Below are 15,335 nucleotides of genomic sequence, written 5' to 3'. Positions count from 1 at the left end.
CAGGCGTGGGACAGGCAAACCACGTTCTTCGCTAGGCATTTGGGAGTAGTGGATCTGCACCATCCATCTAGTGGGTCCTATGCGTGGATGGCCAAACCATCCCTGCAGTCAGCACCATGGCCCCACCTGATACTCGCAACTTATCACCACGAGAGTCATTGCCTATTATAATGCCACAGCCGTTGGATTTTCAGGTGGTCCGATTGATCCCCGACTACCTGATCAGAGATTTTTTTACGTACGACATTCTATTTGAATTTCCAACATGTACATCGTTAGCTGAGATCATCCAAGCAACGCAAAATGGTGGACCACGTCATAAGATTAGCTTCAGCAAAACAACCGGATGGTCCACTGATCAGGAGAACTACCGTGTCTGGATCAATGGACAGATGATGGTCTGACTCGATGTACGGTTGTAAAGAATCTAACCAGGGAAACGGATCGGCTACTCCCCCGCCACCAGCCAATGGCTGATGGTCGGTGCTCTGTGGGCCCCACCGCGATGTATTTGTTTCATCCATGCCGTCCATCTATTTCTCTAGATTATTTTATTATATGAAACCAAAAATGAGGTATACCTCAATCTCAAGTGGACCAAATTACAGGAAACAGTGTTGAGTGAACGTGGGCCATTAAAAATTTTTTGGGGGCCATAAAAGTTTTGGATCAATCTGATCTTTGGTTTTACCCTTCATCTGGGTATGTATGACCTAATCAAAAGATTAGATGTCAAATAAACAGTACAGTGGGACTTAGGAGGATTTTAATGGTGGATATCCAATCACTATTGTTTTCCTGTGATGTGGCCCACCTAAAATGATCTGTAAAAATGGATGAACGGAATGGATGAAACAAATATATCATGGTGGGGCCCATAGAGCACCGATCATTAGCCATGGGGCTAGTGGCAGGGAGAGTAGCCAATCCGTTCTCCCTGACCAGGGTTTAGCATGTTTTCTGGCACAGCTGAGCATTATGGTGCGGCCCATTCTTTCTAGGGCTCGGATTTCCCACACAAGCGACATTTTGGCGGGAAAGGTATGTCCAGATCTACATAGTTATCTTGATCTTAACAACTGCGTAACGCAGGATTGTGAAATTCCTAATCACGCTGTTTGCATCTGGATTATAAAATACGAAAGATATACTGAGTACGCAGATGTTTGCTAATCCCACACGCGTGCGGGACTTGTCCGCATCCACACGAGGGCTCATCTGTCACATTGTGACACATGTGCAAGATCTGAGCTTTTTCCCTCAGGCTTTATACATTGTTTAGATTACTGTTGTTTAGATCTACGGTCGTAAAATCAACAGTTTAGCACCTAAGGCAGGCGACAGTATATCAAAACAAATGAATGGCTGGAAAAAATTGTAGATGTCAGTTTACTTTGAAAGATGTGGTCCACTTGAATATTGAAATTGTCTGATTTTTTAGATCGAAGATCTAAGCATTACTTCTAACCTAATGCAGAGATCCGATCGGATACATGTTTTTCATATTCGCATATGTGCTGCGCGTATATATATCGGCTCTACACGCGTGTAGAACTAGTAAACACCTCATCACACGCAACACGTGTTTATCGCAGAATGCCCGGGGTTTCGAGTTTCTGAGAAGTTGGATACATGCTCTGGCAATCCGTGCCACTGGTCGGCTGCATCCTACGGTCGATGGGCATAATGGGAAAAATATCACCCAATAAGACAAATCTCAGACGTTTGATTTGTGGCATAAAGATAGACAGTCAAGAAGAGAAATGCCACAAATAGCCCAATGGTCTGGATTATGGAACTGTGGGTCCCATTTCTCAAAATTGAAAAAGGATCCGGCACCGCGAGGCTAATTACGTGAATCATCTCTTAACTCAGGGGTAAAAACGAAGAGCACATTGAATATTTTTTCGAGGGAATCCTTTTATGTCTGTCGGGACTAAACGTGCAGAGTGCGTCTCCGCTACTGGAGCCGACATTATGAGTATTATGAAGATCAGATCTGTCCATTTTGTGGAATATATTGTATATGGACCATACAAAGAAAACGACTCCGATAAGACGATTTTAACCGTCCTTAATTTCTGATGAATTTATAACATTGAAAAGAAAATTTTAAGTGGCTCAAAGGTCAGGATCATCAACGAAGAGAGATTAAAGGTTATTTTCTATTAGAACGGACGGTCTAAATAACCAGACAGTCTCAACATGTGGCTCAAGTGAGTGGAGACGGACGCTGGATCTTCCTGATTCCCGACGGACGCAAAACGAACATTTTCCCCAGATCTGGCGCGTCGTATAAAGGCAGAAAAGCTCTCTCCACTCACCTCACCGCACCAGCTGCGCTCTCGTTTTCGCATTTTCCGTCGGTGCGAAGTAAAAAAAAACACCCATTTCCATCGCTCTCGCTTCGGAAGAAAACCCTCAAAAAAAGGAGAAGACGAGATGCGTCGCAACAACGATCCAAATCCCTTTGACGAAGAAGAAGTGAATCCGTTTGCGGTAACCGCCCTTGATTCTCTCTCTCCCTCTCGTTTTCTTAGATTTCTCTATTTTGCCCTAGGGTTTTCGCTTTTTCCCTTTGACATCCTCATTTTTGTTTTAGATCTTTTGAAATTCCACTTGCAACCTCCAATGTCGTGTTTGTGCGTGCGTCTGATCTTGTCTGTCGGATGGAAATCTTGGATCTATACACTAGAACCCTAGTTTCTTGATTTGTACTCGGTCCGGGCTCAGCATATGTTAAATTGGCTAAAAATGTAGATTGATTTGTATGCATTTCATCATGTACTTATTGTGGCTATGAGGAACAATCGCCTGCAGCCGGTTGCATGCTACAGCCCATTTTTTCTTGTATTCGTGCATTACGAATTTTGGGCGAAAAGGATTTTAAAAAGGGAGTTCACTAACTGGATATTAGACATGCTGCAATACTGCTGCAACATATAAGAACTGATTACATGTAGCCGGTTGTAGGTTAACCTACAACCCTCTGACAAGCATTTTGCCCTTGAAAATATGAGAACCGATCAACTACTGGCAGCAACACCGCAGCTTGTGTTTCCATTCCATCTTTCCTGCTGACATGTCACTTGTTTATGACATCCGTACCATGAAAATGGTAGGCAATAGGCCCCGCCATGAAGATTACCTGGCACAAAAATCAGGTTGCGCGCTCATCAGATTGGCCACACTGTTGGAATCAATAGACAATTGACAGTTTGTCAGAACATATGGGTGTGGCCTACTTAGTGAGTAGATCAGCCTAATTTTAGAAGTGGGTGATCTTCACGGTGCCACTGTTTTCATGGCATGGATGTCTTACACAGTTGGCATATCTGCTAGCGGGAAAGATAGCATGGCACCACAAGTTATGGTGCTGTTCTGTCGGTGATCAGTTCTTTGAAAATATGGACGGAGTTCCAAGGCCAAGGTTTGAAATAAAAAATTTGGAGGCATAAAAAATGGGCTGTAGCTTACAGCCAGTTGTAAGTGATCAGTCCTCTTCTTTAAAATGACCAAACTGTATTGTGTCATGTTATATGGCATGCTTTATCTCCCCCGAAGGGAAAGTATTTTCGAGCGAGAGAGAAGCCATCTTCTACATGGGCAATTGACCATATGGAAAGAAAGCATGTTTCATATACAAGATATTCAATAACGGTAACCATGGCCAGTCCTCTTCTTTAAAATGACCAAACTGTATTGTGTCATGTTATATGGCATGCTTTATCTCCCCCGAAGGGAAAGTATTTTCGAGCGAGAGAGAAGCCATCTTCTACATGGGCAATTGACCATATGGAAAGAAAGCATGTTTCATATACAAGATATTCAATAACGGTAACCATGGCCGTAATGGCCAGCCTTATACCGTGACAACATGGCCTTTACGGCTCCCATTACAGCCTTGTAATGCCTTTTTTAGAAGTATCAGCCCCAAATCGGACCATTACGGGCCATTTTTTTAGGATGTCCGTTGCGGCCATATATTGTGTAATGGCCCTCACCATTACTGTTATGACTGTTACATAACCATTTTTTAACACCATATATGGACCATTCATTTCACCAAACAATGACATTTTCCAGAAGTGATTTTTTTGAGAGGGATGAGCAATCAAGGTTGGGACCCACATGTTGGATGATCTAGATCAATGATTTGACCATTAGTAGTATGATCAATATGAGCTGTCCATTTCTCTAACAATTCAACAGATGGATAAAATCATCTGATGTAACTCACGTAAGTTATTTTTTTAGTGATTGGCAATCAAGGGTGGACCTATTTAATGGATGGTTTAGATCAATGATCAAACCACATTTAGTAGGATTAATATTAACTGTCCATTTCCCCAACCATTGAGAATCATTTGACAATGTGATCTTTTTTTTTTTTTTTTTAAAGATTAAAAAAAAGAAAAAAGAGGGATGTGCAACCAGGTGTGCCGTAAAGGCCTTTACGTAAGGCCGTAATGGCCGTTATGGAAAAAAATGACCCATAAAGGCCGTTAACATCCCCGTAACGGTCCGTTACAGCCCCCCGTAAAGGCCGTAAGACCCCATAATGGTCCATTACCGGGCTGATACAAGCTTTTTTTTTTTTTTTGTGTTCTTCTTTCAATATAAAAGAGACCATAACGGCCGTTATGGCCCCCGTAATGGCCGTTACAACACCCCGTATCGTAAAGGTAACGATGGTGACTGTTACGGAATACCTTGGTGTGGACCCATGTGATGGGTGGTCTAGATTGTGATTGAATGATCAATTCCACCTGTGATTCCCAACTTGTAATTAAACCAAACATAATCAAGTTCTGGGAATCACCATTACCTACTCCAAAATGTTATCCAAACACAAGGATGATAATTCCAGCAATTACAATACTTGGTAATTAAAATATGCAGGTCATCCAGATGCCCCAAATCCAAACGGCCCCTTAGATCTGACCCTAGGTTACCAAGTGGATTGTAAGTTTTCATTTATTGTGCACAAATGGCTAATTTGATACAAAATAAAGAAAAAAAAAGAACATACATCATGTGGAAAGAAAGGTTGATGTCACTTCTGTCCAAGTGTTGGTGTTATCTTGGCAGCTGATTGTAAAACCTTTGCAAGAAGTCACGAGAATGTGCATTCCAACAATGATTAGCGAAACAGGATTTATAATGCCACTCCCTAATAACTGGAATGGCTTTGGTGGCGGCGATTATGTAGAAAGAAGCATATTCTAATTGCATGCTCAATTGAGCTTTTGTTGGGATTTGTATGCTCAATTGTTCGTACGGTCATCACTTTTTACTGTATTTGTAAGGAGCCAAATTCAGTTGCAAGATGGATGTGAAATTTTATATCAGAGGGGATAACGGAGGTGAAATCTTTAGTATTTGATGGGATATTTTTACGATGTTTCTTCATCTCAGCGTTGCTTCTTTGAGCCACACTTGAGGGATCGGCAGCCTGATGTCAACTCAATGACCAATTTTCTAAATGAACTGCAACTAAGATTTTTCTTTGTTTGTAGTCGACTTTTACATGCCTACAACATGCTTATTAGGTGAGATTGTGTATAGGGCTACGGTAGATGTTGGTTGAAGAAATTCTCTTTTCCTCCTGATGTCAACTCAATGCCCAATTTTCTGGGAAATGAACTGCAACAAAGTTTTTTCTTTGTTTGTAGTGTACTTTTACATGCCTACAACATGCTTATTAGGTGAGATTGTGTATAAGGCTACTGTAGATATTGGTTTATGAAACAATCTTTTCCTTGTGAATTTTGTTTATTTGTTGAATCTGCATCATGGTTCTTCTGATGTATTCCTATGCAGAATGCTGCAGGACCTGGTTCAAAGTCACGCCTTCCTCCATTGGGACCTGAGCCAGTGGGTTTTGGCAACAAACATGATGCAACTGTTGACATACCACTCCACAATATGAATGTAAGGGGACTTTTAATAATTATTGTCTCCCATGTATTCTGAAATTTATACAAGAGTAGAATTGAGTTGTTTATTAGTTGGCTCTTGTGGTATATGCAGGATCCCAAGAAGAAAGAGAAAGACCTTGCAGCTTGGGAGGCAGACTTGAAAAGGAGAGAAAAGGTTACCTTTATAACTCCAGTCAATTAATGCTAATGCTTGTCTCTAATATAGATGCACTTTCTACTTGGTGGTTGTGCTAGCAAGTAGCACCTATTCTAGATAGTTAACGCAATTTATTTCCTTGTATATTAGATGTCCTGTAATGTTGCATCACTGCCATTATATTTTTTGATGGTTTTATGCACCATTTTGTAGCTGTATACTCTTGAAATCTAAGTTCTAATCTGTTCTTGGCATTTATGCACTGTCATTACAGGATATAAAACGGAGGGAAGATGCTGTGTCGAGTGGTAAGCTTTGTGATTAGTAGGTTGCTTATGGCCATTTCTATATCGTCTTGCTGCAGGTAATTTACATGTTTTTCAATCCTTTCAATGCAGCTGGTGTCCCCACTGATGACAAAAATTGGCCTCCTTTCTTTCCAATTATCCATCACGATATTGCAAATGAAATACCAGTCCATGCTCAAAGGCTGCAGTATCTTGCTTTTGCTAGTTGGCTAGGTATGCCTATTTAATCTGCTCCTCCACCTCTTTGCCAATAGGTTGGATTTTTTATTTTTTATTTTCTTCCTCCTCCATTTGGGAAGTGCTTGCCTTTTCATATATTCCCATTTGTTGCGTCCAATAATATTAGTGATGCTTTTGTATTGGAAATGGTGATAGGATGATGGTAACACCTTTTCCAAAAAATATATTCCCATTTGCCTTTTCATAATTACTTTTTGTGATGAGGATGATGGTGACGCTGTTGCAATGGAAATGTTAAAGTAACCTTCAAATATGACGAGTCTTTCTCAAAGCAGATTTACTTCAGATTCTTTGTTTAGGCAGTCTGAATTGTGGAATATCTGCATCTTGCACTGCTTGATATTCACTTGACATGCTCTGGATCCAAAACTGGCCTGTCTGAGAATGTGCTATCCAGGCCATTCAATCCCTAGCTTCCCTTTTTTACAGTTCCATAACTGTCGAAAACTGAAATAATTCAGGGATTCCTCCACTACCTTCCAACCGATGAACCATCTTTGGAATTGCGAAATATTGATCTGTCCCAAGTATTGTTCTTTGTGGAGTATAATTGTTTTTGTGAGAAATGTTGAAGAACTAATCATTGGTTCATGTTCTTTCAGGTATAGTTCTTTGTCTTGTATGGAACATAGTTGCTGTGACTGTCTGCTGGATTAGAGGTGGAGGTAAGCTTTAGTTCCCTTGCAGAATGTATGTGCTCCATTTGAAATAAGATTATTTCATGGGAACTTAATTCATATTATGGTTCTGATAATCTTCACCATTTGCAGGTGTTAAAATATTTTTCCTGGCAACCATTTATGCTTTACTTGGATGTCCTCTTTCTTATGTGCTGTGGTATAGGCCTTTATATCGTGCAGTGAGGTGGGTTGTCAATGGTTGCTGTTATTTGGCCGCATTTGTATTTTCTGGTTTCCTTTCTAGTTCTATGTGCATACACCTATTCAATCAAGTGCACTATTAATAAAATGGATGACCTCCCCTAATCGTTCAAAAGGTTTGTTGATGAAATGCTCAAATTTTTTTGTTCAGTCGAAGATCCTCCTGAGGTAATTAGTCTGACCCTGGAATAGCTAAACTGGGTTGAGCTTTTACTGGAGCTATTATCACTGTTTCAGTTAGTATGCATGCTGCACTTGGTTTATTCTTCATATAGATCCTTAATTGTTTTATTCTATTTAGGAAGTATTATACTCATTTGTTCTGAAAGTAAAACAATGATAAAAGAAAGTAACACAAAGAACTCTTTTGTTTTGTGAGGAACACTTATATGTTATGCTTGCTTGTTTGATGGCTCAGTTGGATTCGGACAAGTATGTTTTCAATGACTTGGTTGGATTCCTACAAATATGATTGTTTTTGGAAACATTATTTGGGATCTATTGTGTTTTCTTTTTAGTGGCAAGATCATTCTAAGCAGGTGCTGCTCCTTCTTTCAATGGTGCTTTGGACTTGTGTCTCCGCTCCTGCTTCCTAGCTGCTTACAATTGCTAACATTTTGAAACAGATGTTTCCCCTCTACCACACCTAAAGCTGTTGCCACTTCTTTTTCATGCTTTATGTCACTATACTTCTCTTTCAACAAGTGTAGGACAGCAGTCTAGGAGTTATCTTGCATGTGTAACTGCATGAAATTACTGTTTCTTTCCCCACCCCCCAATGCTGTGGATGATGAATGATTTCTGATTATTGCTTCTGATTTACAGGACGGATAGTGCCCTGAAGTTTGGTTGGTTTTTCCTTTTGTACTTGGTGATTGTTTTGACCCATCACTTCTTATTAAGCACAGTAAGCACAGTTACCTTCATCAACTAACTTCTCATGTTACTGACATGGTCATGGTGCAGTTCCACATTGGTTTTTGCATATTTGCTGCCATTGCTCCTCCAGTTGTCTTTCATGGGAAGTCATTGACGTAAGTTCTCGTCTTCCTTTCTTACTTTCAAGTTAAATGTAAATTAAGTCTATGTTGCTTTATGTCATGGAACATTGTTTACCTTCAAATCTTCAACTTGAGAAAATTCAGCCGTGTGCTGTTACCACTGTATTCTATAGAATGGGTAATTGGTGAACTGAGGACAAACTTCAATAGTTATGCGTTGGTGAATGTTCAATGTTCGCATTTCTAATGCATTATTTGTTATTTTAATGTATCTGGGAATTTCATAGGGGGAAAAAAAACAGAGCGAAACAACTGCCTTGCCACTCAGGCTACAGGAGAATGAGTATATTTTTGTATCATTCAAAAAAGAAAAAAAGAAAAAAAAAATCAATCTCAAGCCTGCCCGATTGGTAGTGAGTATGGTTTATGATTTTTGTCTCTCGACCTCGAGGTTGAGGTATCGAGATTGGTAGCGGCTAGTGTTTTAAATAGTGGTAGCATGTTGCGTAGCGTTCAACCCTCTGTAGCATGTAGCGTAAGCTACACAATACTTCTATTTTTTAATTTATATATATATATATATATATATATATATATATATATATATATATATATATATATGATAAATATTAAATAGTAAGAAAAAAGCAAAATATATAAAACAATACTTACATTTTTTAATTTTACACTCATAAGCACACCACAGTGGGCCCACCATAGAAAACAATGCAAATCCACCCCTTCACGCATCTCAGTGGGCCCCACCATAGAAAATAATGCATATCCACCCCTTCACGCACCTCAGTGGACCCCACGTGGGCCATACCATAGAAAATAATGCACATCCCATCCCTTCACGCACCTCAATGGGGCCCACGTGGGCCACACCATAGAAAATAATGCACATCCCACCCCTTCACGCACCTCAGTGGGGCCCACGTGGGCCATATCATAGAAAAAAAAGTATAAAGAACAAAAAACCGACAGTAACCGGCATTTTAAAAGGGAAAAAATGAGGAAAAAATTGAAAATACCAAGTTATTTTCATTGTCATCGAAAAAATTCAAAAAAAAGAGGAAGGAGCGTACTTATTTTTGTCTCAAGATGAGATTGAATCAGTGAAAACTGCAAATGTTGAAGCTCTACAGCGATCGGTTTGCGTCTGGAAGCAGTTTTTCCAACTCAAGATTGAAAAGTGGGGAGAGAAGCAACGTCAATAGCGTCGGTTTGCGCCTGGCAGCAGATTTTCAACCTCAACATTGAAGGGTGGGGAGAGGAGCAGCGTCGACAGCGTCGGATTGGGCTTGTGAGAGGATTTTTAGTCTCCAACTGGAAGGGTGGGGAGAGCAGCTGCGTCGGCTGCTTCGGTTTGGGGGTGGAAGCCCTTTCGAATTAGGTTTTTTCTTTTTTAACTTAAGTCTGGCTTGTGGTGTGAGTTCACCATTGTTTCCCGCACTGAACAAACAAAAAAAAAAAAATACCAAACAGGTAGCGCACGCTACCTGCGCTACACGCTACCTATCCGTAGCGTACGCTACGACCCTTGTAGCGCACGCTACAGGGGAAAAACACTTTTGCTACGCTACAGGGGAAAAACACTATTTGCTACGCTATGTAAGGAAATCGCTATGCTACACTACGTAGCGAAATCACTACGCTACGCTACGTAGCGTACGCTACTGCTACGCTACGGGCGCTACTGAAAACACTGGTAGCGGCTATGGTTTATGATTTCTTAAGATGTTTAAGATTAGGATTCTTAAAAAAACAAAAAAAAAAGAATTGTTGTTAATTTATTGGAAAGAGTTGTTGGCTGCACTTTCTCGGTGATGATTGCCCCCAAGTTATTCGCTAGTTTCTACAGAATAGCAGTTGGTCCTGCAGAACAAGTTGATTAGAGGTCTTAAATATCATCATCATCATCCTCCCAAATAGTGTTTTCCTAGCTATCTGGGTTGGCTTCATAGATTCTATTTCGGTATCAAGATTCAGGGTAAGAATACTCATGATTTGCTTGACAAAAGTTTGACAACTGGCTTTTGTTTGTTTTATCGGGTTTTTTCATATTATTGTTGGTTCTCTGGGTAAATGGTAAGCTATGACTCAAGTTGAACTTCAGACCAGGTGGTGTCTCTTTCCTTTTTAAGTGTTGTAGAATTGAGGTCATGCTTTTTGATCTGACCTTACTCACTAATCATGCACTGGGAAAGTCAATCGGGACTCCTTGCTCTTGATACTTGTGCTTGGTCCATGCTATAATGTAGCTACAGTTTTGTAGTTGGTCTTGCTGAGGGTAGGGCCTATTTGAAAAACAAAAGACTTCAAATAGCTGGGTCAAGGCTAATGATGATGATGGTGATCTCCTTTGTGTACTCTGATGGATTTCATTCGAGTGTTGCTTTGTTGAACCATTTTCCAAGTAGGCCATGTTTTTTTTTGAGAAGTAACAATTACTTTATAAAAAAGAGAAGCGAACAGAAACCAGGAAAGATAAAAGCAAGCCACTGAGATAGCGGAGTGATTACCCACCCATACAAAAGAGATTACACCCCTTTAAGTTTACAAAAATAGAAGCCCACTCTACAATATAATGATGGTCTTTAATGATGACAGACTCCACTGAATTGGAGATATCATTAAAGCACCTGCCATTTCTTTCTTCCCAAATTGACCACCAAACTGCCAGGAGAGCCATTCTCCAAACTATATTCTTTTCCTTGCCTAAACTTGAACGATGCCATGCTTTGAGCAACCTATCCCGTCGAGTCGGGGAAAGACCATGAAACTCCAAAAGCCTTCAAGATTGAGAGTCTGTTGAACCTGAATTTGTACATGGTTATGGGTGATTATATACATGTTTGTGGATCTGGGAAACATGATTCCAAGAGCCTTGCTAGTGAGGCTCAGATAATCCAAAGTTGAGCAAATTGAACTGGAGGTTGTCTTTTTCTATTAGCAATGGAACGATAAACACAGGAGGGGAGGGGGAAAAGTAGTAGTTCAGTTTAATTATTTTGTTTAGGTACTTGCCAATATATTTCAATTTCCAAAGGAACATTTCTTTTGATATCTATTTTGTTGAAGTGAAAATTTATTAGTAGAAATATATTCATCCAAGGGTTGGACGTTTGTCTTTTTGAAGTTTTGCTTATATTGCCACAAGCATTTTGTTCTGTTTGTATGACATGCTTTTCACCTTTCTTCCTTCAGCCATCAAACTCAATTTCTAAATTCTGTGAAGCTAACTGATAATTCTTTCTTTACTAGGGGAATCCTTGCGGCAATTGATGTCTTCTCAGATCATGTGTTAGTGGGGGTAAGTTGCGCATCACATTCCTACTTGTATATGTGCTTATATCAGTGTTTTAAATAGCGGTAGCGTGTTGCGTAGCGTTCAACCCTCCGTAGCGTGTAGCGAAATAGCGTAGCGTGTAGCGTAAGCTACACAATACTTCTATTTTTTTATTAAAAAAAGAAAAGAAAAATATGATAAATATTAAATAGTAAGAAAAAAGCAAAATATATAAAAGTCACATTCTTTAAAAAAAAAAAACATGCATTACAGTGGACCCCACGCATGTGGGCCATGCCATACACACACCATAGTGGACCCGCGCATGTGGGCCATGCCATACACACAACAGTGGACCCCACGCATGTGGGCCATGCCATACACACACCACAATGGTCCCCACGCATGTGGGCCATGCCATACACACACCACAGTGGACCCCACGCATGTGGGCCATGGCCGCGCATGTGGGTCATGGCATAAAACACCACAGAGGACCCCCACACGTGGGCCGTAGCATAGAACACTACAGTGGACCCCACGCATGTGTCCCACGTGATGGTTGGATGAGTCAAATCCATGCCATAGACACCACAGCCCCCATAAAAAGAAAAAAAAAATTGAAAAAAAATGAAAAAATAACACAACATTTCAGTATAAATAAAAATAAAACTCATTAACAAAGATTAAAGGGCTAAAACATACCTTGAATAGAGATTTAATCAACTGAAAATTGATTTTTGGGAGTTATGTGTCCGCGCGGCTGCGAAAAGAGGGATACGCGATTTCTCACTTGTTTGGGCTTCAATGCTTCTGAAATTCCAGCAAGATGATGCTCTTGTAATTCCGATTGAACTCCAAAAATCGGATTTGAGAAAGGGCTCTTCGAAATCTTGGAATCAAAGCTTCAAAAATGAGGAACCTGCGGCTGCTGCGGCACCGCAATAGGGCTGTTCGAAAGCCCTAATACGATTGTTTTAAGTTTTTAAAAAAAAGTCTTATAATATGAGTCTAACACCACCTACTCAAAAGGAAAGATGGCTAGTCACCACCATTTAACAACAAGTTTTTAACTAAAATGACTTTTATTTTAAAATTCTTACGGTAGTCTTGAGGCGTACGCTATATACGCTACACGCTACTTATGTGTAGCGTACGCTACAGCCCTGGTAGCGCACGCTACTGCGTATTTACGCTATTCCGCACGCTACGTAGCGTTTTTTGTACGCTACGCTACGTAGCGTACGCTACACGCTACGCTACCACGCTATTTAATATGTGCTTATATTTTATAATTTGATCAGACAGAAAAGCATTTTCATCGATCTTAGAGCAGCATTAAGACGGTATTTACTTGGGACCTACGGCTGTATACCTGTGTTGAGTACTTATGTTTGTAGCTTCTTGTTTCCCGCAAGCATCCAGTATCTGCTGTAAGATTCTTATAGAATTACTAAAAGCAAATGCCAATATGCCCTTTATAACAGGAACCTCGGCGCCTTTTCAATAGTACTTCCTTTATCTTTTTAAAAAAAAAAGTCTCTTAATTGTTAAACATGAGTCATTGTTTTATCTACACTGGACTTTTTGTATTCTGTCAACACATTCAGTGTCGCCTTTCTTTCTTTTTGTTTTTTTGGTGGGTAAAAACAGCCATTACTTTATTGTGGGCTTATGTTTCCATTTTTTCCATTTTTTTTTTCCCTCTGTTTTTTACAATGACTGTCACCATTACATAATGGTAACACCAGTAGGCTGTTATAAGGTCGTAAATTTTTTTTAAACCTTCAAAATGAGATGTTTCCTGCATCTGTTTCCTCATCATTACCCATGCACCTTTTTCTTGGCTCCACCAGTACATGTAAAGACTTCCGAATCAGGTAACCACTCTTGCTGGATAGGGCACTGGAGGCATCTCATCTCAATGTTCCTCATAGTAAACACAACCATTATTTTCTTAATCCATTTTTCTTCCGTTTGAATGATTGAAAAATTACTGTCCTTTTCTCTTGTTTCTTGTTGCACATAGGATGCTAAGGAATCTTAATGGAGGCGCATGGGAACCATATATTTAAAAGCTACTCATTTTTTGTTTAGTTTTTGGAATATTGTTCTAACCTATGATATGTTACACAAGAAATTTCTTTGTTTTTCTTGCAGATCTTCTACTTGATTGGGTTCGGTTTCTTTTGCCTGGAAACACTGCTTAGTTTGTGGGTACTCCAGGTCAGTACTGGAATCACCAACTTCATTCATATTGCTATATCAATGACATTCTAAGTTGTGTTGCTTTATGTTCTGTGCAGAAAGTTTATATGTATTTTAGAGGAGTCAAGAATTGAAAGCCAGAGCTGGTGTAACCGCTACAGAGCTGCTGTGGCCACTCTTCTCATTGCACATTCTAAGCTCCTTGCTGGTTGAGGTGTCATGGTACATTCCTTTTTTTTTTTTTTTTTTTTTTTTTTTTTCATTTTTCAGTTTCCACTTTTCTTATGCTTGTGTTCAATGATTCGGTGATGCACATGGAATGGCAATGTGTGATAGGATTCATTATTTTCTTGTTCTTTTCTTTTCTTATTTTTGCATGGATAATAAGATTTCATTAGCTGGTGTTGATGCATCCGAATGCTTCCATATTGATGAGAGCTAGGTAAAAAGGATTGAGGCCTTTTATTTATGTAAATTCTCACATACAGAAATAGGATGTTTTGGAGGTGCCATTTTCCCTTCATGCTTTGGCTTTATATAAGCAGTTCATCTTTTGTGCTTTTGGAAAGTTATTCATGTCATTGCTGCTGCTGCTGTCTGTGAAAATCTTGGACTGGTTGCGTGCAAGATTTTTGATAGGGCACACTAGTTTCGCCACTGGATCTCGAATTTGGGTTTTCTTGTCATCTCTAATTAATTGGCTCTTAGAATGAGATCTTTTTAACCTCATAAACTCTGGTATAATCAATTTGGTCGACCATTTTTTTCTGGCCATTGATCTGATGGTTGGGATCATTGGATCCAAGTGGATTTTGAGGTGCATTGGCCAATCGGAGGTGGCCGTCACGCCATGGACTGTCTAGATTAACGATTGGACCTTTTCTATTATGATCGATTTGGACTGTGCATGTGCCTAGCATTAAGTCCCATCCGATCAAAATGAATTTTGAGATGGATGGGCAATCAGCGGTGGGTTCCACATGGATGGACTGGTTCAATGGTTGGGTCCTTCCTAGCATGATCAATGTGGGCTGTTCATTTGCATAGTCTTTAATTGGAAGATTAGGTTATCCCATCAAAATGATCTTCTGGCGTAAATAAGATTCCTTACCAAGTATTGAGGCAGTACTGCATGCGCTAGACAATGGCACATCTTTGTTTGGACGTTGAAGTGGGCCTTTTGGGAAAAGCTCGCTTAACAGGCCTCAGCTTATTTATTTATTAACAAGTTCACAATTTATGCCCTGTTTGCTAATTAGGCAATTAGTGAATTTGTAATTAAAGCTAATCCAAAGATGTTAATGTGCCAAATTTATGAGTTTGGCAA

At 39.8% G+C, this 15,335-nt stretch overlaps 1 protein-coding gene across 2 annotated transcripts; it reads left to right on the top strand.

The window, feature by feature from the left end:
• Positions 1 to 2,312: 2,312 nt before the first annotated feature.
• LOC131232620 (secretory carrier-associated membrane protein 4) lies at positions 2,313 to 14,565 on the top strand. Of its 2 annotated transcripts, XM_058228983.1 has the most exons (12): positions 2,314 to 2,499; positions 5,824 to 5,934; positions 6,034 to 6,096; positions 6,353 to 6,386; positions 6,477 to 6,599; positions 7,229 to 7,291; positions 7,397 to 7,490; positions 8,333 to 8,378; positions 8,474 to 8,541; positions 11,776 to 11,824; positions 13,961 to 14,026; positions 14,107 to 14,565. In XM_058228983.1, the coding sequence occupies exons 1-12, from the start codon at positions 2,443 to 2,445 to the stop codon at positions 14,140 to 14,142; spliced, it is 810 nt and encodes a 269-aa protein (XP_058084966.1). In that variant the 5' UTR covers positions 2,314 to 2,442; the 3' UTR covers positions 14,143 to 14,565. The 2 variants fall into 2 exon arrangements, with proteins under 2 accessions (XP_058084967.1, XP_058084966.1); XM_058228984.1 differs by lacking the exons at positions 13,961 to 14,026; positions 14,107 to 14,565 and adding an exon at positions 13,067 to 13,500 and having other exon boundaries at positions 2,313 to 2,499; positions 11,776 to 11,844.
• Positions 14,566 to 15,335: the final 770 nt, after the last annotated feature.

This window comes from Magnolia sinica, chromosome 18 (genome assembly GCF_029962835.1).
Source record: "Magnolia sinica isolate HGM2019 chromosome 18, MsV1, whole genome shotgun sequence".
Taxonomy (NCBI): Eukaryota; Viridiplantae; Streptophyta; class Magnoliopsida; order Magnoliales; family Magnoliaceae; genus Magnolia; species Magnolia sinica.
Note: the sequence above shows the minus strand (reverse complement) of the source record. Positions and strands in the feature narration are given on the sequence as shown.

Coding starts and splice junctions, on each gene's coding strand:
- LOC131232620 (XM_058228983.1), top strand. CDS start 2,443: ATGCGTCGCAACAACGATCCAAATCCCTTTGACGAAGAAGAAGTGAAT. Junction 6,097..6,352: donor ACTTGAAAAGGAGAGAAAAG/GTTACCTTTATA, acceptor CTGTCATTACAG/GATATAAAACGGAGGGAAGA. Junction 6,387..6,476: donor GGAAGATGCTGTGTCGAGTG/GTAAGCTTTGTG, acceptor CTTTCAATGCAG/CTGGTGTCCCCACTGATGAC.